General features: G+C 44.4%; 2 protein-coding genes across 23 annotated transcripts in view; one reads left to right on the forward strand and one right to left on the reverse strand.

Moving 5' to 3' along the window:
• SNX25 (sorting nexin 25) overlaps positions 1-18,567 on the forward strand; it is a 97,706-nt gene extending 79,139 nt beyond the window's left edge. For 6 of the 14 annotated variants that reach the window (XM_086380031.1, XM_086380025.1, XM_086380027.1 and 3 more), the window contains 8 exons: positions 1,604-1,744; positions 3,182-3,295; positions 7,883-8,047; positions 9,751-9,868; positions 13,944-14,010; positions 16,705-16,898; positions 17,357-17,457; positions 17,980-18,567. In XM_086380031.1, coding sequence (XP_086236157.1) covers positions 1,604-1,744; positions 3,182-3,295; positions 7,883-8,047; positions 9,751-9,868; positions 13,944-14,010; positions 16,705-16,898; positions 17,357-17,457; positions 17,980-18,060 — 981 coding nt within the window. In that variant the 3' untranslated portion in view covers positions 18,061-18,567. Of the gene's footprint in view, positions 1-1,603; positions 1,745-3,181; positions 3,296-7,882; positions 8,048-9,750; positions 9,869-10,055; positions 10,614-13,943; positions 14,011-16,704; positions 16,899-17,356; positions 17,458-17,979 lie in introns of all 14 variants that reach the window. The other 8 variants (XM_086380024.1, XM_086380017.1, XM_086380019.1 and 5 more) reach the window with 4 other exon arrangements.
• LRP2BP (LRP2 binding protein) overlaps positions 16,565-24,342 on the reverse strand; it is a 32,491-nt gene continuing 24,713 nt past the window's right edge. For all 9 annotated transcript variants that reach the window (XM_086380044.1, XM_086380046.1, XM_086380045.1 and 6 more), the window contains 4 exons: positions 23,513-23,687; positions 21,799-21,911; positions 19,153-19,182; positions 16,565-16,918 (listed from right to left, as the gene is read on the reverse strand). In XM_086380044.1, coding sequence (XP_086236170.1) covers positions 21,846-21,911; positions 23,513-23,687 — 241 coding nt within the window. In that variant the 3' untranslated portion in view covers positions 16,565-16,918; positions 19,153-19,182; positions 21,799-21,845. The remainder of the gene's footprint in view (positions 16,919-19,152; positions 19,183-21,798; positions 21,912-23,512; positions 23,688-24,342) is intronic.

Below are 24,342 nucleotides of genomic sequence, written 5' to 3' on the forward strand. Positions count from 1 at the left end.
GGGAAAGGCTTAGAATTCACAAATCTGAAATTCACTTCTAGTTTAGGAAGCAAAACTGTGCACATTCTCCAGGTGCCGGCCTGAAAGCCATGCCGCGTGAGCGCTTACCGAGTGCCCTCAGTGTGCCTTTGGTGCTTGCTGTCCTCCCATTAAGGTGCAGAGCCGGGTGCCTTTGTTGAGGGGAAGGGGGACAGCGGGTCAGGGGAGGTTGCGCAGAGCCTGGAACACCATGAGAAACACTTCCTCACTGCTGATGGAATCACCTTTGGTGTGGAAGTCTCGGAAGGGGCATTCAGGGGATGTGGTGTCAAAAGGTATAAAAGAGGAGCCCCTGGGGATGGGGTACAGATTCTGTTACCTCCCCAGCTTTGCTCAGAGCTGCCTCTGGCATTGCACAGTTGCTTTTAATTGTCTTCCAAAGGCAGATACTGAGGAGGGGAGGGAAGGAGGAAAAACCCTCACAAGGCCCTTTGCCCTGGTCATCAGCTGTTACTCAGGAGCTTGCTGTGACCTTGGTCCCTGAAAAGGTAACAGCAGTGGACACAGAGGGGTCATCTGACCGCCCAGCATCCACGAAGCAGCCCCGTGAGAACGGTGGAGGAGGTGTTCCCCTCCGGCTTTCTAAGCCAGGCGAGGCGCCGTGAGCTGTGCGCGCCCGGGACAGTCGTGGGCTGTCTGTGCTCTACCTCCTGCCTCCCATGAGGGACGGTGGTCCTCCTCCCCGCTGGGGCTCAGCTGGTGCTCAGCAGAATTGCGTCCCTTTGCTTTGCTTCTCTGTTTACTCTTTGTCTCTAATTCGGTTCATGACGCTAAATCAAGCTTCAATTCAGCATATTTTCTTTTTGTTTCTTCTCTAATCCATTTACATTAGGAGCAATGGTGGCCTTTTCTGAATTATGACAGGGTGTGTGTGTGAGTGCTTAAGAGCTGTCTTCAGTTGGGAGGTAGAGGAAATCACATCTCCCAATGTGAAATTTCATGAAAACAGAAACCACGGTGTGTGGAGTCCTGTGTTAAACGGGGGAGGCCCCCCATCCTTCTCTGCTCACAATTCTGCAGGTTGAGAGTCCAGCTGCGTGACTGGATTCTCTGCTCACTATATCGTAAGGCTGAAGTCAGGTGGCTAGCCAGACTAAGTTCCTGTCTGGAGAATCTGGGGGAAGTCTACCTCCAAGTTCATTCAGGTTCTTGGCAGAATCCAGTTCCCGGTGGGGCTGAGGTCTCTGTTCTCCTGCTGTCAGCCTGGCATTGTTCTCAGGTCCTAGAAATACTCCATATCTTTCCGCGTGGCCCAGTCCATCTTTCTGCCAGCACCGCATGTCAGATCCTTCTTGTGCTTCCTCTGATTCTTTTTCTACTCACCAAAGAAATCCCTCTGCTTCTGTGAGGGCCCCTGAGGTTAGGATAGGCCCGGTTTCAGGTGGGCTGTGCCCTCTAAGGTAGCCTAATGCCAGAGCAGAGCCCATCCTTTTCAAGTCCTGGGGACCGTGCGGGACCTGCACGCCCGGGAGAGGGCGTCTGGAGGGGTGCAGGGATCTTGCCTGCCACGTCTCGTCTGCTCACTGTGCTCTTTCTTGCTGTTGTGTTCACCTGTTTCTCCAAGGTCACAGAAGAGAATGGCGAGCAAATGCCCTGTTACTTTGTCACAGTAAGCTTACAGGAAGTTGGAGGAGTTGAAACCAAGAACTGGACGGTCCCCAGGAGGCTCAGTGAGTTTCAGAATTTACACCGGAGACTTAGTGAGGTACGAACGCTTGTGGCACAGGCTTAGAATTACTGAGCGAGAAGAGATCTCAGGGCCCGTTTCCGTTTTAACGACACAGGGAAACTGGTCCCTCTTTCCCCTTTGCTGTTGACACTGGAAAAGTGGTATTTTCAGCCTGGTGGTTGGAAATTTACTTGTGGGTCAACCGTTTAGTCTAGTCTGAGTCTTTGAATACACAGATCACTGTCTGACTTCCATTGAACCCAACAGAACCCCAGAGCTGGAGGACAGCTGAGGGTATCTCTGGCCAGTGGTTTCAAAGCTGCCAGTTGTGACCCGTTAGAGGATAACGGGATCCGTTCAGGGTCACAGCAATAGAGAGTAGAACATACTGCATTGCATCACACCAAGGAGTGGGTCAGTGAAGTGCGGTGTTCGAAGGCACAGACTCTGGGGCCAGGTTGCCGGAGTTTGCCTCCAGTTTGGATCCTCGCTTCCCCGGTCACCAGCTCGTGACTGACCCTGCCGCTCCGTCTGTCTGTGCCTCTCTGCCCTCATCAGTGGGCACAGATACGAAGTGCCATCTCAGCCGCCTCCCAGAGCTGTTGTGAGAATAAAAGGAGTAACCACGCACAGAGCGTTTAGAAGGATGTGCTGCACGTGGCAAACGTTATTTGTTTTTATTAGTAGTAATCACAGTCGTAGTGGGCTTTCCTGGTGGCTCAGTGGTAAAGAATCCACCTGCCAGTGTAGGCTTGGGTTCCATCCCTGGGTTGGGACGATTCCCTGGAGGAGGAAACGGCAGCCCACTCCACTATTCTTGCCTGGGAATCCTATGGACAGAGGAGCCTGGTGGGCTACAGTCTGTGGAGTCGTGAAGAGTTAGACACGACTGAGCAGCTAAACACATGCATAGCTGTTACTCACGCCAGACTTCTCGTACAGTGTCTGGCAGGACACAGGATTTAATCCACAAAGAAAAGCCTGTTATTATTTATTGACATCCATTATTATTATTATTAATATATTTACATTCTGCACTTTGCCCTGAAAGGCAGTAATAAAGCTGGTTCTTCCCAGGCTCTACTTTTGTCAACCGTGATAAGGTTTTGCAGATGTGTTGTAAACAAAACACATTCCAAGAGAAAAACTCTTGCCATGAGTCAGTTGTCCATACCTAGAACCCTGTGCTCTGTGCTGTTGTGCAGACCCATCTTCTCAGCCTGGCTCCAAGATTTCCAGCTTCCAGGCGCTTGTCAGTCTAGGGACGAGTCTTAGCTTTTCTTGTCACATGTCCTGTTCCTCCATATTCTTTGAGCCTGGTTAGAACAGGTAGGTTTTCAAGGTGTTCAGTCTCAGAGGAAATGAATACAAGAGGAAGTTACTTGGTTTGTTCTTATTAAACATCTAAAATAAATTTTTAAAGCTTTAAATGTAATTTTGAGATAACTAACATTTATTTCTTTTCCCTCACAGTGTTTCCCTTCTTTAAAAAAAGTCCAGTTGCCTTCTCTTAGCAAGCTGCCTTTCAAATCTGTAGATCAAAAGTTTATGGAAAAGTCAAAGAATCAATTAAATAAGTTTTTACAGGTAAGCCACTGAAAACTTTTTGGATGTGGAAGGAAACATTAGTTACTTGGGGTTAAACTGACTCCATTCTAAGGGTTTGCCTGTTCGCCTTCTATTCTCACATGTCATGCCAGATCCTCAAAATATCTTTGGTTTAGGGTTTGGGGTATTTGGGGGTTTTTTTCCTTCTTTGTTTTTATTATTTTTGTTTTTCTGTGTGTGTGTGTGTATGTGTGTGGTTTTTTTTTTTTTTTTGGTAGTTAAACTGTTGTTGTTGTTCAGTCGCTAAGTCCCGCCCAACTCTTTGTGACCCCATGGACTGCAGCACGCTAGGCTTCCCTGTCTTTCATCTCCCGGAGTTTACCCAAACTCATGTCCATCGAGTTGGTGATGCCATCCAACCCTCTCATCCTCTGTCGTCCCCTTCTCCTTTTGCCTTCAGTCTTTACCAGCATCAGGGTCTTTTCCAGTGAGTCAGCTCTTCACATCAGGTGGCTAAAGTATTGGAGCTTCAGCATCAGTCCTTCCAATAAATATTCAGGGTTGATTTCCTTTAGGATTTTCTGGTTTGATCTTGCAGTCCAAGGGACTCTCAGGTGTCTTCTCTAGCACAATTTGAAAGCAGCAATTCTTCGGTGGTGCTCTGCCTTCTTTACAGTCCAACTCTTATATCTGTACATGACTTCTGGAAAAACCATAGCTTTTGGCTCTATGGACCTTTGTTGGCAAATTGATACCTCTGCTTTTTAATACACTTAAGTTTGTTACAGCTTTTCTTCCAAGGAGCAAGTGTCCTTGCTTAATGTGTCCTTAAATTAAGCAAGTGGCCTTAATTTCATGGCTGCAGTCACCATCTGCAGTGATTTTGGAGCCCAGGAAAATAAAATCTGTCACTGTTTCCACTTTTTCCCCATCTGTTTGTCATGAAGTGATGGGACCAGATGTACAGATATAGAATATGCAGATACCATGTGTAAGGCTTTCTCCGGTTTTGTAGCTGGACACCTTGTAACTAGCATCCGGTCCCAGAGACAGGATGTCTCCTGTCCCGCCAGTATCACCACAGGGGACCAGAGTCCTGACTCTCAACCATGTAGTTACAGCTGGTTTTGAACATGAATGAAGGGTGTGGACCCGCTTCTGTGTGACTCCTTTCACTCAGGGTGATGGTCCCGAACTTCTTCATTGCAGACCATCTTTGATTTCCTTTTCCTTGTTTTCTCTGTTGAATGGGCTTCTTGTGCGCACCCGCCACAGTCCGTTCGTGCTCTTGCTGATGGGCGTTCAGAGAGTTTGCAGCCAGAGACTGTGCGGGGGAGCGAAGCTGAAGCTGCCACTGCTGGTCTTTGGTGAATGTCTGCTGGGGGGTCCCTGGAGGTTGGAGGTTTTCATTTATCCTCAGTGGTCAAAGCAGTTTGTACACTCTTATCAGCAGCATGCAGGGTTCTGGTCGCTCCACACTGGACCGTTTTCTTTTGTGAAGTTAAAATTGTGTCTACTTTTCTGTCATGTCACCTGTCTTCTCCACATTGCTTTGCAGGAGTTGGGTGTGTGGTTTGCATGTAAGTCTCTTGTCGGAGCCTGTGCTGTGGGTTGCCTTTTCAGTCTCTTAATGAGTTCTTTTAATGAGCATAATTCTCAATTTTAGTCCAATCTGTCCTTTTTTTTTCCTTTTTGTGCTTAATGCTTTTTGAGCTCTTTGCCTACTGCATGGTCCTAAAGATAGTCTCCTGATTTCCTCTAAACACTTGTTTTCCTTCAGTCTATGTTTAGAGAATAAGACTGGACAAAGCTATGCTGTCTCCAGTAGCAACCACTATTTATTTTTTCCTTAGCTGGGGCCTCTGTCTTCAGACTATAATTAAGTCACTCACACCATGGGCCGCCGAGTCCTAGTTCTCAGAGGCAGGGGGCATGAACCTTGACCTCATAAAACACTGTTTGCCAATGAAGAAGTAGCTGGAAGTCCTGGGACTTAATAGATGTTGCAGATTCTCAATAGAGGCTATATTATAATCACTTGAATCAGGTGTACAGATCATAGTTAAATTAGGTAAATTTTAGCTAGAGTTCCCTTACAGGTGTTAATCAGTTTCTGCTTTTCTCTCATATATTCATTTCTCTCTAAAGATAACATGTATGTGTTGTTATAAATATATAAATTTGTGTGTGTGTGTGTCCATCAGGAAATAAAATAGTTGCATCTTTGAAAAGTTTTCCAAGTTTAATTATGGCAGAAGTGGGATAGAGAATCATTTATGTTTAAGTGCTCTTACAGAAATATAACCAGGCTCTGGGCCCCTCCAGCTGACACTTGCATTTCCTTGCAGCCTCTGCTGTTGGGGAAGGGAGGGTCTCCAGGAAGGGAGGGTTGTTTGGTGCTGCCAGCCTTTCAGCCACCTTTCCAGCTGTGCTTCAGAGACCAGGGCACCCCTGAACTTCTGAGGATGTGGAAAGGGGCCAGGCTTGCCCCTCTTGGGTTGCTGGTGATGGAAATAGGTTCGTGGTCCCCGCCCTGGTGCCAAGAGGAGCATGTGCTCTGCGCTGCCACTAGGTGGCGCGGATGAGGCGGAGGGCGGGAACCACCTGCCTGAACAGCGCAACAACTTCCCAAGGACGGCTTGTCTTTCCACCAGGAGGACTGTAAGTCAGGAAGTAACTGTTTTAATTTTTTTTCATTTCCTCAAAGACTTTATTTGAAAGTGCTCACTGTTTGATATATTTAGGTAGGTTACACAGCCGACTGAAGTTTCATAATATCATCCCACAAATGGGAAAAGCAAAATGCAAAAGGTTTAGTCTGAAAGGCAGATATTATTAGGTCCACAGGACCTTCTAGAAAAGACGATTTCCACTGAGTGTGTGTTTATGTGAATATTTACATATGGGTCCCTGTCGAGGCAAACTAATAACAGATATTTAGTAACCTAGCTGATTGTTCCTCACACGCAGACGCCTTACTCCAGCCGTCCCCCCAACTACGCTGCACCTGCTTCTGGGGGTGACCCTGCTGTCTGCTCTTCCCAGAATGCCCTGTACACTCGTCCCCTCCTATCCACAGCCTTCCTCCACTCTCCGCCACATGCAGTGACATGCTCTGAGCCCTCGGGGGTAAGGATTGGGACTGGGATTCTGTTCTCAGCATTAAAATGTGATAAAATCCCAATTATACCTTGCCCCATGGACATAGTCTTTGAGAACATGTCTAACTTTTCATACATAATTAATTTATTTTCCTTCATAATAGAATATAACTTAGTCCAAACACTTAACACGTCCTGAATCACTTCCATGTTTATGGTTGTTGTATTATTTGAGGCTTACCATTAGTTACCCGTTCCTATGACTTTATGAAGGAGTGTCAGAGTGTAGATTAGCCAGGAAATCAAGGTGGAAGGAGAATACCTCACTCCTGCTCATCCACGCTCACATACCGCTGAGCATTTAAGGCTCTGTGAAAGGAATAAACACGCTCAGGGGCCGGGAAGGCAGTAGTGAGTCCAGCGGCCTGTGCCCGCAGTCTCCTTCCCACGCCTGAGGCAGAACCTCCAGCCTCAGGCCAGTCTTCTGCAGGACACAGGGAGCTGACCACCGCTGGAATGTGGGGGGCTGGGGGCGGGGTGCCCCTGGGACCCCAATCCCCAGCGTGGTAGTATTGGGCATGCTCAGAGGGGCTTTTCCAGGGAGGGTCATAGGGTTTATCAGATGTCAACTTGCATCTGAACAAAGATAACGCAAACCTCATGGGGCAGCTCCTCTCTTCTCCTCTCCCAGCAGAGAGGGTTCTGCCCTTAGAATTCGAGTTCCATCCCCCAGGGGGTCACCCCATCCGTGGGGCAGGATTTCTCATTGGTTCGTTTATCCCGCAATCCCGAGTCTGTGAGTACCAGACACTTGCACATCCTTAGGGTCACATCGTTGACTTTCTGTCTTGCCAGGAGCACCTGCTTTGCACAGAAACGAACCTGACAATGTCCTCCTTTCTTCTCTCCTAAGGCCAGACAAGCACATAGAGAACTTCAAGGAAATTTCCAGTTTAGGGGCCAATAAAAAGTTACATAATTATGTAAGCACGCACCACCTGGGGCGTGTGGCAGCCCAGGGACAGAAAGCTGCCGCCTGGCAGGCAGTTACCACCTTGTGGCAGCACAGAGCTCTTTGCTCAGCTGACGTGCAAAGTCCGCAGGTAGCCATGAAACTGGTTGAATGAGATCCTGGTGTGCTGTGCAAATACGTACCTTGTTCCAACACAGACGAGTGACAGTTAAGTTGACTTTGAAAGGTGGTGGCCCCTGAATCTGCAGGCGGTTTGTAAAGCGAGACTTTTCTGTTGCCCCAAGCCATGAGTTCTCTTGTGGGCCAGTATCTCCCACCAGCAGAATGATAAGGGAGCTCCAGTCAACCTCCCCAGAGTTGTTTGCCATTGAGATCTGTGAGAATCAGGCTAATGCATTTTCTTTCAGGGGGAAAGGATAATGGTTTTAGATTCAGAATTGTGAGGAAAGTACACTTCCTGAGATAGCCAGCTCTTCATCTTAATGTTGGGGGCTCCCAGTGCATAGACGTGTTCCTACCATGTAGGAAGAATTAATCCTCTTTCTCCCACAGAATCTGCTTTCGGATGAAAGACTGTGTCAGAGTGAAGCACTTTATGCCTTTTTGAGCCCTTCTCCTGACTACCTCAAGGTTATTGACGTGCAGGGGAAAAAAGCCAGTTTTTCATTAGCCTCGTTTTTGGAAAGACTCCCTCGCGACTTCTTCTCGCATCAGGAGGTGAGCTGTCTAAACGTTGTATGTCTTTGAAACGTATTTAAGCGAACGTCTTCTTGCAGGCTGTGTGAAGCAGCAGGTGTTGGTGCAGGCCTGCTGCACGTGGGGACAAAGCAACCCCCTTGAGTTCCCATTGCGGTCGTGTTGGGGGACAGGACGGGTAAGCAGGTAGGTGGGTGGGATGCGGCCGAGGTTCTGCGGAAGCCCCTCTACGGGAGGCGGCCTGGCTGTTCCCCAGGATGGGGACCTTCACTTTGGAGGAGTTGGAGCTGATAATGAGATTCAGGACATAAGGATGTGTTAGGGAACAGTCAGCAGGTCTTGGACTGGGGGATGGCTCTGGGAAGGGGGCTGATGGAAGATGAGGCAGAGGGTAGGAGGAGGGGCAAGGCTGTGCCAGGCTGCGGGGTTCAAGCTTTATCCTCGGGATGGAAAGCTGTGGTGTGTTCCAAAGCCAGATGAACCTGGCAGTGATGTGAGTGGGTGAAGGAGTGAATAGAGGGAGACAGCAGACGTGGGTGATCTCATACCCGGGCTTCAGGCTTCCCTCCAGTGGGCTCCTTACTCGGGCTGCGACCCTCACCTGGCTCTCCGGGAAGTTATCCGAGCCCGTCTCTGAAATCTGGCATCTCTGTAGTTCAGTGAAGGACCCCTCCACCTCTTCATTGGAATTGGTTTAATGAGTTTGGACAGAAGGAAGTGACCGCGGAAGGAGCATCTGCTACATCGTGAGCTGGAGCGGAGCTCACAGGGGATGCCATGCCCACCTGCCTCCCCAGCATCTCCCTGCCTCTCTTCACGGCCGCATGTGCTGTGTCCGGTCCGACTTGGCCCCTCACCTCTGCCACCTCCCGTTTATCCCTGAACCTCTCACCATGTCCCCTGTGGCCCAGCCACTGCAGGAATCTGCCCTCTGAAATCTGCCCTCAGGCCGCAGGTCCTCCCTGCTGTCCGCAGCCTCTGGTGGTGGGGGGACTCCTCCTCTGAGACTTCCCGGCTGCTCCTCTGCCGTCCAACCCCGAAGCCCTGGTCCCACAGTGCCAGCTGCTCCCTCTGCAGACAGCAGAATGGACTTCCTCGGCTGTCATCTTCTGGCTGATGTCTGCACCCCTGCCTCCGCTCTGCACCCCGCTACAGAAACAGCCGCATGTTTCCTGGTCACCTCCGCAGAGAGCCCAGGGCCTCTCAAAGTCCAGTGCCGCGTCATACTCATTTGCACTGGCCTGGTGCCTGGCATATAATGAGTTTTCAACTGAAAGTTGCTGATATGAAGATCAGGAAATGAGACTAGCTGAAATACAGAATAACAGCTTGATTCAGAGCCTTAAAAAAAAAATTACTTTAATGATACATGCCTGTAAAACACAGTGAATTTAAAATCACTTAAGCTGAAAAGCCTTTTAAAACCCCAAATGGTTAGACAACTATTTTGTCATCTGCGAATTCACTCCTCATTAATGCAGTGACAGAGGCTTTTCAGAATTGTTTTAGAGCTTGAATAAGGCTTTGGGATCAAGCTTTTCCTTGGGGTTAGATACACTTTGACCTTTTTGGAAAAGGCCTAGAGTTCTGCATGTAGGGAAGTAGAAGGACTGTCTGAGGTTGAACCATGAGGACATCATTCAGAACTGACACTGCAAGAGGGATGGCGCCTGCATCTGTCTTGGGTGAGTGACCTGCTTTCCGTGACTTTTCTGTTCCCCCAGGAGGAGGCAGAGGAGGACAGTGACCTATCAGATTATGGTGATGACGCAGATGGAAGGAAGGATGCCTTGGCTGAACCGTGTTTCATGTTGATTGGGGAGATTTTTGAACTTCGAGGAAGTAAGCCTCTTTGTTACGATTCAGTGGTGTTTTCAGGTTAAGTGGCTGTACACACGTGGACACACGTATATTTAACATGCCTTTGTTCCTGAAGCAGACGTATTTATATCCATTCAGCAAATACTTTCACAGGCCAGCCAGACACCAAGGTCGGCTCTTAAGACAGGTTTCATCTCTGTGCTCCTAGAATGCAGGGTCCTGATTACCCTGCACCTTGTTCCTCTGAATACAGAAAGCCAGAATGCTTTGAATTTCTTTTCATGGGACTTAGCACAGCCTCATGGCTTTATCATCAAAAGGTATACAAAAATTGACTTTGCGCAGCAGAGGAAGAGCCACTTGTTAAAGGTGAGTATGTGGCCAGGGACGCAGGGATGGCCAAGTCTGCTTTCAGCCACCTCTCTGCCCCAGAGCAGTGGTCATCCACGGAGGCATGGGGGACTTTTGTCCCCGGTGGACACTGGGTGTGTCTGGAGACATTCCTGGCTGTCACAGCCTGTGGGGTGGCACTTCGGGCATCTTCTGGGTGGAGGCCAGGGCTGGTGCATCTACACCCCCAGAGCCCTGGGCAGCCCCACAACACAGGGTTCTCCTGACCCGAGTAACAGCAGTACCACGTTGAGAAATCCTCCTCTGAAGGCCCCCGGGGGAGATGGACTTCAAAGAAACGAGCATCAAGAGGATCAGGAGACTGTTCTGCTCAGACCTGCGCGGGCGCCTGTCCCAGAGCAGCACTGGGTCAAAGGTCAGACTGCACTGCTTGGCTCTTGTCACTATTCCTGAGTGGGACCCTCTGCCCACACTCACCTTGCTCTGAGTCATGAGGCCAGCATACTCAGGCACACCTGGAGCCTGAGGTGTGCTAGCTAGAGGTGCTGCTGCTGCTAAGTCGCTTCAGTCGTGTCCGACTCTGTGCAACCCCACAGACGGCAGCCCACCAGGCTCCCTCATCCCTGGGATTCTCCAGGCAAGAACACTGGAGTGGGTTGCCATTTCCTTCTCCAATGCATGAAAGTGAAAAGTGAAAGTGAAGTCGCTCAGTCGTGTCTGACTCTTGGCGACCCCATGGACTGCAGCCCACCAGACTCCTCCGTCCATGGGATTCTCCAGGCAAGAGTATGAGTGGGGTGCCACTGCCTTCTCCAAGCTAGAGGTGCTACAGGTGCCTAAAGGCACACCTGAGTGCCTAGAAAAGGAAGACATGGGAGGAGCCAGGTTTCACAAGGCATATCACGCCGCCAGCCAGTATGTGTTGCCCTGAGAGTGTCCGGGCCTCTGTCCCCTTGGATGAGCATTTCTTCCCTTGGGGCAAAGACAGTGCTGAGAGTTGGTCCTACACAGGAGGTAGGCTGTGTGTAGCTTCTTACTTATATACCCCTTAACATGCCACTTAAAGAATTCTGTGCAGATGAAGAAACTTCCAAGGGCTGTTATAAACTTGAGCACATCTTTGTCTTTTAATCCTCAGTGTCTGTTATAATGCCTCATCTGTGATCCATAGTAGGTGATCAATAAAATGCTTGGGTAGATGAATGAAGAGGCAAGAAAATTTATAGTGCTGGGATTGCTTTGTCATTTAAGTTTTTCTTTCTCTAATGTGTGTGTTAGTCACTCAGTCGTGTCTGACCCTTTGCGACCCCATGGACTGTAGCCCACCAGGTTCCTCTGTCCATGGAATTCTCCAGGCAAGAATACTAGAGTGGGTTGTCGTGCCCTTCTCCAGGGGATCTTCCTGACCCCGGGATCAAACCTGGATCTCCTGTATGGCAGGCAGATTCTTGACTGACTGAGACACTGGAGAAGCTCAGTGGTTTCTTTCTTCCTCTAAACCAAATCTAAAATAATCAGCAGACACTTCAGAAACTTATGTTTTAGCTATAACTCCATAGGGGAAACAAAGACATCTCAGAGGTAGAGTCTTCCTTCAGTGAATTTACAGTATAAGGGTTCCCAAAATGTAATTCACATTGAGCAACAGACACAATTAAATTCTAAACTCCAGGCAGAGGTTTATATATAAGGATGTTCATTTGAGCATAATTTTAATAATGAAAATTTGGAACTAAGTCAAACTTCCGAAACAGGTGGTAAATTAAGAACTATCCACATGATGGAGTACTGTCTAAGTATGAAGGATCCTTTCCGATGAAAAAGCTATAGCTGGTCTATATTTTAGGCACTTTGAGATGTTTGCTAATGTTTGTATAGGCAGAACAAACCTGTCCTCCACCCACCGAGAGTCTGACTCTTCCTCAGTGAAATCTGGTCTGTTAAACCGTGACTCCTCCAGAGCTGGTAACAGTGAGAAAGCACCATCTTCGCCTTTGGTCAGTGTGTTCTCTCTGCCACCGGGAGACTGAGAGAGAGGTGGACGTGTCAGAGGCAGTCAGGCCAGGAGTCAGGCCCCAAGTCCTGTCTCCGCGGTGTGCACTTCCTCCTCGTGCCTGCTCAGAAGAATGTTTGGTTTTGCTAGTGACATTTCAGAGGGCAATAAATAGAACATCATTGATAATGAGATGTGATTTATTTGCCATCAGCTAAATCCTAGTGTTGCTGCAGCTGCCACGTGGCTTTGAAGGGATGAGTCCTTGGAAGGAATAATGGGTGTGTGTGTGTGTGTTGGGGGACTAGAGAAGGTTAGGAAAACACAGCAGAGTCAAGGGAATTGGTGGCGGGAGAGAATTTGTAGCAGAGCTATTTTTGGTTCCTGCTCTAGTTCAGTTTATGAAAAGGGACCAGAAATACAGCTGTTTTAAACATTTATGACCAGGCACTCGGCTGTCAGGCATCCTTCCTGGAGCCGCCCGTGTCCTAGACCCTCTCTGGGTGTGGCCACCTCTCTGCTGCCCTAGAAGGTGCACAGGTGATCCTCCCAACAGACACACGCCTCCTGGGTGCTCTGAATTCCATCAAACATGAAGGGCACTTCTGAGGCATGGTTCTGATTCCAAGACAGGACTCTTGCTTAAAGGATTGACATTACTGCACCTGGACACATTTTAAAAGTTAGAAATGACTTGAGAATGTTTTCAAGCCTAGTTCCAAGTCTGTGTTAACTGCTATTGATATTTGTAGAGGTGGTTGTGAATTTACTCATTTTTTTCTTACTGGTGCAGGAGACCTGAACTCCTGGCCCTATCATAGCCAAGCCATGTGTCAGGAGCTAAACATTTCAGTTCATGGAGGTGACTATATAAAGGGAATATTTGGTTTTGATTATAATTTGCAGGTCAAAAATATCCTCACAGCATTTCCTTGCCTTCTTTTGGTTTATATTCATATTCTACACTTAAAGCAATGTGTCTCCTAATCTAATGCTAATAGTTAAGAGTTTAGGTCTGTAGGAAGCACCCTTCACAAAACTCTTTGACACAAAATATTGACGCAATTCTTTGAGCAAAAAAAAAAAAGTCTGTGTTAACACTGCCCTTTCCCAGGTGAGGCGCCAGAGGCTGGGAGGAGGGGATGGCGGCCGCCTGCTCCAGGCAGTGGCGCAGGAGTGCTGGGTCCATGGCTCACTCGGGATCCTGGGTCTTCCCAGTTCCCCTTTCTTCCCGCACAGGCATAAAATATATAAAGCCCCTGGTCTACACAGCAGTATTCAAAGGGAGCAGTTAGGTCCAGCAGTTCATAAATATTTCAGAATATTCATCAACATTTGACCACAGATGCTTCTCATTCACAGCACTGTTAGAACATTGGCTTCAAGAAGCCAGACAGAAATCTTCTGTCTGGGTTTGCACCGTCCGCTAGTGGAAAACAAGACGTCAACAGCCCAAGGACTCATGAAGTTTTTAGTTCCACTTGCTAGCTCAGTTGTTGTTAGGCACTGAAAAGCTGAAAAAAAGAAAAACTGTAGGTTTCATCAGTTGCTAAGTAGAAAATGAAAGCTTATTAGAATTCTCCTGGGTAGTGAAGTTTGCTAACCTGGACGCAAATTCTGGAACTCATCGCCCCTGACTTGGTGTCAGGACTCAGGTTGAATGATATGGTGAGATTTATGCTTTGTGCTGCTGTGAAGACGTCACGACTGTGATAGCCTGTGGTGATGCTTTCCCTCTGATTTATATTTCAGTGTTTAAATGGGTGAGAAGAACATTGATTGCTCTCGTTCAGGTCACTTTTGGAAGAACCATCAACAAGTAAGTTGCACGAAATTAGTATTTGAATTCATGCCCTACCTTTTGCCTTAACAGTCAGATTACCTCCACAAATGAGGGTCTCTTAGTTTCTCTTTGATTTCTGATATGATTCTAAGACTGGAGAGGGAAGCAAATTTCTGCAAGACTCTCTCCCCCAGAACACACGGTGCACCAGATGACAGAAGCTGGCGCATGCTCCCGCTGGCTGGCTGATGAGGGTCGGAAGACTGTTCTGTAAAGTTCTCTGTTGACCCTGATGGCTGGTTTTAGTACCGTGGGTGCAGCATTTTTATGTCACATGATGGGGTTCAGTTTAAAGGCTTAGACTCTTGAGCCAAAGGAAAGTAGGATGAGCAGCACATGGCCAGTATTTATTTGAAGGGTCTGCAAACCATACTTTTTTTTTTAGGGTTGAGGTGGCATTAAAATAGTATATTCTCTTGTTAGATGAAACCTGAGTATCCATGAGGGGTGTGTATATCCTGTTACACTGCTATGTAAGCCATATGTGTATTCTAAACTGTAGCACATTATCCATATACATAAAGGTTACATATACTCAGCACTCTTCAACTGTCAGCAACATGACTTTCCCACACAAGAAAAACTGAGACTCAAATGCTAAAATTGAGGGGGAAATCAATTTAACAGCAAAATACATTTAAGATGATTATCAGATATTTTTCAAAGTGAAAAATTTAGTTGTCAAATGTGTGTACAAGGCTAAAGTGATAGTTTTATTACACAAATATTATAAATTTTGTGGGAAACATAATAAAGAACACTTTATATTTTTATTCATTTGCAAATAGAATATATTTCCTTTGTGGTGATAAACCAGAATTTACTTCTAAGATTTTTTTTAATGGTGTTAGTTACTTGTTTGGTTGACTCAGTATCGTGGGCTTTTGTTTTAAACAGAAAAATGCCCTGTTTAACTTACAGTTTCAGTCTGATGAAGGCCTTGGATAAAGTTTTCAGAATGGCCCCATTTTTCTCAGAACTCCAGACTTGCACATTTCTAGTTTCAGAAAGTCACGTATACATTCCTTGCTTCGATTTATGATGTTGGCTCTTAATGCTAAGATGAGCAGCCGTGGGTTGACAGCAGTGAACACATTAGGCAGTGGTTTTCCTGGCCGGGGGAGGGGCACCGGGTAGGCATCTCCAGGCTGCTGGCTCAGGGGGCTTGTCCTCAGGTAGAGAAGTGGCGGAGCACCCCGCCCTCTGCTCTTCTGCCTCAGGCAGACAATGCCACACCATGAAGTTTGGCAGCAGCTCCATGTGCCTCCTGCCTGGTACTGACTGTCATTTCACGTTCCAGAATGGCTTCAGAAGCTTCCTACGGTTTTGGCTAATACAAAGTCAGACTTGAATTGATAGAAGATATGTAGGAGATGGCCTTTGGGAAAAGCCACTCACCTAATTCTAAGTTGCGAATTGAAATTTTCATTCTTCATTTCTTCATGCAGTGCCCACTCAGTGGGTAACCTAAAGACTCCAGGCAAGACAAACTGTTTTGTGATGTAGATTTTATTAGGCAGGTCAGCAGGTTCTCTCCTAAAGCAGAAGTCCCACTGAATTAATAAAATTATTTGATTTAGTCTAAGCAGTACTGGGAAGTGTCTTAGGAGACATGCAATTACAGGATTACCACGGTTCTGACTCATAGTGGACTCTGGACTTCACTGGTGACTGGGTTACTCTGTGCACAGTGCTGGGCTTGAAACATCTATTTCAGATACTGTTCCTGAAAACCAGACATCGTCCCTTTAAAAATCTGGTTGGGATGTCAGATTCTTAAAGGGCTGTTTGATTGATTATTTGTAAATTCAGTTTGAAGTCTCAGGCCTTCCTGGTGCTAAGAGTGGAAGGTGATTCTGCTCCCCTTTCCTGCAGAGACCTCCCGCCACCCTCAGGACTGCTCCTCCTGTGAGCTCTGCTGGTCTCTTGACAGCAGCAATCCTGTGGGTGGTTGGAACTGGACTGCTGAAGTCGGCGTTATGCAAGACCTGAGTGACCGGGCATAAAAGCCACTTATAACTCTGCGGGTCAGGGTCTGTCGGTCTTTATTCCTGTGGGAGGTTGGAGTGGCTGGGCGGCAGTGTATCCTCTCAGAGTGCTCCCTTTTGTGGGGAAAGGGGTATCTTCTCCCCTCTTTGCCTCGTGAGCCTGTGAGATGCTTCCCGGGTTGGAGAACTCCGCCCAGCACCCCCTGCCACAGCAGCCCCAAGGGACGACCAGTGAAGACGCTTGCTTCTCCCCGGGACTGCCAGAGCTCAGGAAGGTCTTCAGGCCGTTTTTCGCTGTCTTTACATGGATGGATGTTTTCAGCTTGCAACACTTTATGGAGAAATTAGTATGTTAAGTACCGTGCACAGTTAGAGTAGTTGCCAACTTCAAATGAATCCATCTCCTCTCAGTTATTGCCTTTCAAAATTGAAAGACACCGTGTGGCAAACATTTAGAGAAGTCAGTAACAGTGGAAATGTGAGCTGCAGGAATGAATGGCCATCAGTGTTACCAAAATGAAAAATAACTTTCAGAGTCAGTGTTTAAAAATCCAATTCCTAGTTTATTCATCAAACGCCTAGATCACACTGTATCTTAACCTACCCACTGATAAATGCCTTTTGAGAAACAGAGAATACAATTTTTAAAAACCTCATCTGAGACGTAGTTTTCTCTTAAAAGACAAATTCGGGACACAGTGAACTGGATTTTCAGTGAGCAAATGTTGGTTTACTACATCAACCTTTTCCGGGATGCTTTTTGGCCCAATGGGAAGCTGGCACCGCCAAACACAATCCCACGCCAAGAACAAAGCCGCGCGCGCAGCCAGGAAACAAAGCAGAGAGCCCAGCAGAAGCTGCTCGAGAACATTCCAGGTGAGGCCTGGGTTCTGCTTCTGAAAGTCGGACAGAAAGGGAGTGTCGTCAGCCCCACTAAGGCATCTGCCACTTAGGAAACATTATTTACAGTGAAAAAAAGTGATCATACTTTTTTCTTTCAAATCATGTCTTGTCCCTTGCTAAGAAATTATACTGAAGAGTCCCCAAAAGAACAGTACTGGTTATAATTTCACTAGAACAATGTTTTAGATAACAGAATTTTATACTTTAAAACCCCCTGTTTTGAGAGCTATGGTTTTAATTGGGGTATTAAAATTATAGTCTGTATAAATGCCTGTCAGAAAACTATTTTTTCCTGAAACGCTGGCAAGAACCTGCCTCTCAAGTTCCTCAGCGCCTTTATGTGCTGGGTGCGCAGGGCAGGGCCTTACTGGAGGTCTGTGCACGGCGCACTTGTATCAGTAGCAGCTTGGAATATAAACTTAATTTTTCAGATATGCTTCAGAGCCTTGTTGGACAGCAAAATGCCCGTTATGGTATAATAAAAATATTCAATGCACTTCAAGAAAAGAGAGCCAATAAGCACCTGCTATACGTGAGTAAAGCCTCCCAGAGGATTCACTGTTTCTTCAGTTGTACATTTCTGTTCACATATGGGGGTAGATTTTAATTCTTTATACTCGTAATCATTTTTATTACTTATAACTGAACCCATTTTCTCTGCTTTATTTTTGTCTGTTCAATTTGCTTTAAGAAAAAAAAAAAAAACCACTCCCAGTGGATGCCACCTCCTCTTCCCAGCCTGCTGTTGTTTCTCTCTTGTGCTGTAACATCTCTGCCTGACTGCTTTGCTTTGTTATTTCAACAAAGCAAACTGTTTCCTAGCTGTCTGTCTTATAATAGTGAGCAATATTAAATACCCTGATGGTCTGATGATGGTTAATGGACCATGAAATAAATCAATCTGAATGGAGTTTATAGAATATGGATTCCTTTGGAGAGCAACTTGTTCACCGAGGAGCATCTCAGGCTTAAAATTAAATTTTAGTCTTAGATGTAGATATCTGAATAAATCTTCAGAGAAAAAGACTTTTTCTTTCTTTCTTTGTTGGTTCAGGTGCTGATGGAACTGCTGCTAACTGAATTGTGTCCTGAGCTGAGAACTCATTTAGATCAACTTAAAGCTTGTCAGGTTTGAGACTGCACAAATAAACCACCAGAGAAATGTCTGTACTAATAGACATGAAACATTTTCCTCTTTTCCACAGAGGGCTTGACTGAGACCCACACTGAACTTCTAGTTACCTCCCTCTAGTTTTATGTGAATGAAGCAGAATTGGGGAGGAAACTTGATGCTGTATATTAGGCAACAGAAAAAAAAAAAAAACACTTGTTAATTATTTTTATTTTAATATAAATCCTTTAAAGGACAACATACTGTTTGAAATATAAATGTTGATATGTGATAAGAACCTAGGAAATATTTTAAATATTTATGAAGTTTTGTTTTAAATGAAGAACTCTGAACATTGTACAGTTAATCTCCTCGCTGAGGACTCTGAACATTCCTCTGTTTGTGTGTACTGAATATTGTTGTGCAATGCTTTGTGTGAAGTTATTGTGAAAATTTTCCTGTCTTTATTTTTACCAAAGATTTCCCATAGTTTGAAGCATTTGAAGCAATAAATTATAAAAATGAATCAGAGCTCTGATGTTTAAGATGCTTGTATCTTTCTCTCAAAAAATAATTTGAAACACTGAAGGCAGTTCAGATATATATCAAGTGCCTTGTTTGCAGAAAATGTTGTGCATGTGAGTTCTTCTGTAAGGAGGTATAAAGGTTGTGCCATTCTCCCAGAATGAATGTGAAAAATATGATTTTTAGTTGAGTGAGAAGAGCCAAATGGGTGCTTAAAAAGCTGTATTCGGCATGTGGGATGGGAGCTAAATTTTGAAAGACAGGCAGGAATGAGATGGGGAAACAAAGAGGAGGGAAGTTACTTCGTGCTGCTCATGACTTGACTGTGTCATCAAGTCTTGGGGACTAGGACGGGCATCAGGTGTACAGACGTTGCTTTGTTTTCAGTAGTAGGGCATGGACAAGGGACTTAATTTTCCTGGGTTTTACCATTTATTATTATGCAGTGATAAGGAAACACTTCCCCTTTCTACCCTCCAGGAATACTGAAAGAAACTAATTAAGCAGAAATTCAGTTTGAAATCCATGAAAGAAAAATACTATGTAAATGTCTATTAAAATGGTATTGATTATATCATTGTTAGAGCATACCTGCCAAGTTCTTGATATAAAACATAAGTTCTGAAAGAGAAATGATTAAAAATTAGTAAAGCAAATTTTATCTCTGAGATTCTGTTAGCTACAGCTCTTTGATGCTTTTCTCAAACCAAGATATTGTACTTCGGAATGATCATTCACAGCAACATAGAAAAGACATTCAGAGAAGAGAAGCAGAGTGAGGTCAGAAAGCCCAGGAACTTCACAGCAATTACTCGAAGTGCCCATCTTCTGTAATTAAACCAGAGCTGTTATGACTTCTCAATCTTAAGTCTTACTTCTTCGTAAGTTATCACCTATAAGGACTTAACCGAAGTTTTGATTTTTCTTTTTTTGTAAACAGTTAATGATCTTGAAGCTTCACCTCCCTTAAAGACTGACTCCAGTCACAGGTCAAGGTATGCATCATGGCTGGTGGCAGTGGTAGTAATAGTTTTCAGGGGCTCACTTGTGCTAGACGTGCCAGCCTTATGGTAACTACAGTAAACTGTGATTTTAACTTCTGTGTTGGATTCACTTAGGACATGCAAGCATAGCATATCACAAAATATGACATGTCACATTCCTACCCTTAGGATTTCTCAGACCTGTGTTCTAATGGCCGTTAAAGTGGTCTTCACTTTGGAGACTGAAGAGTGACCTATTAAAAAGTGCGATTAAAGTCCCCATACACAGCTTTATTGCATTTCTGTTTTAAGATTGTTAAAGGCTCAAGGAAATGGACTGAGTGTGGAGAAGAAAATACCAGTTGGGAATATGGATCTTCATAAACTGAAGGAATGTTCTATGGATGCTATTAAGAAAACAAGAGCAAAGCAAGTGGGTTTGTATTGTAGAATGCTTTAAGTTAGGTTTTTATGAAATCTTGTAGTGGGCTAGAGAAATGGAAAAGTTGTTCCTGGGGAAGAACAGAGTCTTCAGTAGAGATCCAAAAAGCAAAGGACTGGTTTTCAGGGATGGTTTAAGTTTCTACTCTAAGAGATTTAAGGAGAAGTATATGGCCTAAAGTTTGTTGAAATTTCTTCCCTTTAGTTATCTAAGTTATCTAAGACAAAATGAAGTTCAAGTAATACAGACAAACCAGAACATGAAACAAAAGCAGGTAGTTTTGTGCCATTTAATACTTCGTTAGTGACCAGCGCCTACATATTAATTGTATTTTACCAGTGCTATGATCGGAGAAGGCAATGGCACCCCACTCCAGTACTCTTGCCTGGAAAATCCATGGACGGAGGAGCCTGGTGGGCTATAGTCCATGGGGTTGCTAAGAGTCGGACACGACTGAGTGACTTTACTTTCACTTTTCTCTTTCATGCATTAGAGAAGGAAATGGCAACCCACTCCAGTGTTCTTGCCTGGAGAATCCCAGGGATGGCGGAGCCTGGTGGGCTGCCGTCTATGGGGTCACACAGAGTCGGACACGACTGAAGCAACTTAGCAGCAGCAGCAGCAGTGCTAAGATGCGGATAAAGCGATGGCACCCCACTCCAGTACTCTTGCCTGGAAAATCCCATGGACGGAGGAGCCTGGTAGGCTGCAGTCCATGGGGTTGCTAAGAGTCGGACACGACTGAGCGACTTCACTTTCACTTTTCACTTTCATGCATTGGAGAAGGAAATGGCAACCCACTCCAGTGTTCTTGCCTGGAGAATCCCAGGGACGGGGAAGCCTGATGGGCTGCCGTCTATGGGGTCACACAGAGTCAGACACAACTGAAGTGACTTAGCAGTGCTGAGTTCTTATAAATCACTTTAGAAAGGATAGGTGTGATTTATAAAATAAAGCCAAAACATTTACAAAGAAGGTGTCATTTGGGTATCTTAAACAATACTTTCAATATTTATTTTACAGATGTGTATTTCCTTTAAAATCTTTTGGGTATGGATTCTATTTTTTCTGTCGGCTTTTGCCTTTGTAAATGTAATGGATAAGGAAAGTCTCTTGCTGATTAAACAATTTCTAGGTCTTATACTGGTAGATGATTTGAGATTTTATCTTTGAAATACACTGAGGATTTTAAAATATAGACAAGGATTTGAAGTTCAAAGAGACATCTTGTTTCAATATAGTAGTTTTACTCACTAAGATGTTTAAGGGAAGATATAGAGAGGCAAAATTGTAAGCAGCTTCTTAAACCCACTTATTTTCAAATTTAGATTTCAAGTTTTTCCTTTCAATTTGGAATTTTTAAAGTTTTAGATGACTGAATAAAATTATTAAAAATTCACAAAAGTAAAGATTAAAGAAATTTAAAGAATTAAACTTTGTCATTTTTTTGGTAAGTTTGTAGCACTTATACTATTAAAGCTAAGACTGCATCAAGTGTTTCAGGACACTATTTAAGAATGGAAAAAAACACTGGCTCTATAGAATAGTTTTCAATACCTGACACAATCTGGGCCACTCTCTAGACTAAGACTTGGATCTCTGAGGACTCTTCCTGCAATTTGATCTTGTTAGCTAGGTTTCAAGCTGTATTATACAAATTCAAGAATGAAGGTATCATGCCATCATGATATCATTAAAATACCCAGGTTACCATGCCACCATTAAAATACCATGCCACCATTAAAATACCCAGGTTAATCTAATGTGCGAGGCAGAAAACATAGCTGTTATAAAAATTATAAAAATACATACATTCTAAGCTGTTAGAATCGATGATCTTTGTTGAAGTGCATTGTGATCTAAATTCTTTGATGAATAAGTAAAGTGTGAAGTTCATCTGCCAATGCAGGATTCAGACGACAAGCCTTCAAATTCAAAGAAAGTTATTTAGACATATTTTGGACTGTTAAACCTTTTGTTTTTAAGAAGAGTACAGTGATTTAAGGGAATTTTGTAATTAAGATACATTTCTACTCTAATTGCTTAATTAGGGGAATTCAAGTTAACCTACGAAAAATAGATCATACTAAAAATAACCATGCTATTATCATTTGGGGGAGAGAGAATTTTCAGTGCCCTCCTTGCAGTCTGCTGAAGACCACCACTGAAGCCCAAGTCCTTTTTCTTGGAGTAAAATACTTAGAATTTCCCTTATTGTGCCTCATCTGACGTGATTCCAGACCCTTCACGGGTATACTTTTAAAATGCAGAAAAGTTAGAGGAAGTATCTCCCATAAAATCCAGTGACCAAAACTGAGTGATGGGTCTGTATTATCTCCCAACCTAAGGAAAACAGTTTTACAGTCGTACCTGTTTATTACGTTGTTTTGTTTAGGATGAACATGTATCACATTTCTGGATATTTCTCACCCAGAGTTCTCTTTGCTTATGTCTACTTGGAAAGGATACCTAGTACAGAATCTAAAACTGACTTGGTTTGGAAACTGGTAAAATAAAAGAATGTTTAGATTTTAAAAAAGACAGCTGCTACTCATACTGATAAGATGGTGTAATGGTAGATACCTCAAAGGTTAGTTGTATTTTTGTACCATATTCTGATATTTGTGTTGATATGGGTTTAATACTGTGGACATTTAATTTCCAACAAAGTAATTTAGGGTTCCAAACTTGGTGACACATTGCAACCTCCTGGGGAACTTAAATCTGCCCGTGTCCATTCTAGGACATGAAATTGTTCTGAAATAAGGCCTAGGTTTTGGAATTCTTAAGAGATACCCATGTGATTTTAACATGCAAATAATTTTGAGAACCACTGCTATAACATAATCAGATTTTTAGGCAGGGGACTTAGAAAATTCTTCTTTGCTCTGTTCCCCTGCTCCAACTGAACAATTTGTGTATTATGTAAATTTTTATGATCTAATTCCAATTTGGACTTATGGATGTCAGGTGTGCAATTTTTTGCTTTCTTTTTATTAAGAAAATGAATTTGCAGTTACTATTCATAATGACTGCCTTTCTCACTTCCTCTACAGTTTTTAACAGTTGCGTTTAGATGTGAAATCTATTTGGTAGAAATAAACTGATCACATAGATTAAAACATGAAAAGGCTTATTTTAACTAGCTGTAGTAGATGTCATGCATAAAGAAACCTTAATGAAATGTACTCTAATGTATACAGAAGGAAATAGAGATTCACACTTTTTCTGGGTGAACTAAGGCATACTTGTTCAGGCTTTAAGGTCTTAGTGCTGAGCCTTAGGCTGCAGATAGTGAAATAGAATAATTTGCATCAAAAATAGAAATTTTACCATCTGAGCTTAATTATGTTAAAAAGAATGAGAAAACTGTCTGCAAACAAGCTGCATGTCTAACAACTTCTGGGTAGACAGAGGTTATCTGCATAGTAAGTAAGAAAAAAACACTACTTTATAAAATGTTCAAGTCTCAACTAAAAACCTAGAAATTCTAATTGAGTCCATTTATGTTTGCGATAGGGCTTACTTTAGAATAATAGCGTTTGGCTGTCGCCTCATCCTTTGTGACCCCCAAGCCGAGCTGCAGACACCGCGCGTGGTAGAAAGAGGCCATGGCCATGCCTCTGCTGATGAATTCCGGGAGACAGTCCGTGACCTGGGCTATCATGGGGATGTCGTGAACCTCATCATAGTCGGCAATCCTGCAACACCCAGTCGTCAGATTTAAAAACACTATCACTTACGGTTTACATTTTTATAAATACATCCAGAAATTCTCCTTGTGCCCCAAGTGGTTTCCCTAGCATTTCTACAAGTTTTAGAACTGAATTGTTTGCTGTGTGGGGAAGGGTAAATACAGCCAACTAACGCAAGTGGAAGAGGAACTAACCACAGTGGTTACTTGACAGCCCCTCTAGGATTATGCTTGTCAGGCTTAATAACCACTAGAAAACATTACGTTTAAAATATTACTACCAAAACTCTTACCACTTTGCAGATCTAAACAATGAAGAGAAAAGCAGTCTTCTATCTCTCTGGGTATTTAAACATCAACCTTGAATTTGGACTTCAGTCACAGAGGACCAGAAAACACATTGAGAAACTTGCACATCTATGTTAGTGGGCAATAAAAAGTCATTCTTTATAACCCAGATACAGAGATGGACAATTATATGGAAGAGTCCATTCCATGTCAGCTGTGATACTGTAGGAAACAGGAACATGGACAATAATGGAAAGTTCCAAAGATTTTTAAAGGACTATTTGAAGTCTTAGTTTTACTCAGATGGGCACTTGGGAGATTTGGGACACTGGAGACCACACTGTCAAGTGGCCTGCTGCCTGGAGCCCATGATG

The sequence above is a fragment of the Bos grunniens genome, chromosome 27, assembly GCF_055505025.1.
Source record: "Bos grunniens cultivar Pamir isolate PY7600 chromosome 27, Bosgru_T2T1.0, whole genome shotgun sequence".
Taxonomy (NCBI): Eukaryota; Metazoa; Chordata; class Mammalia; order Artiodactyla; family Bovidae; genus Bos; species Bos grunniens.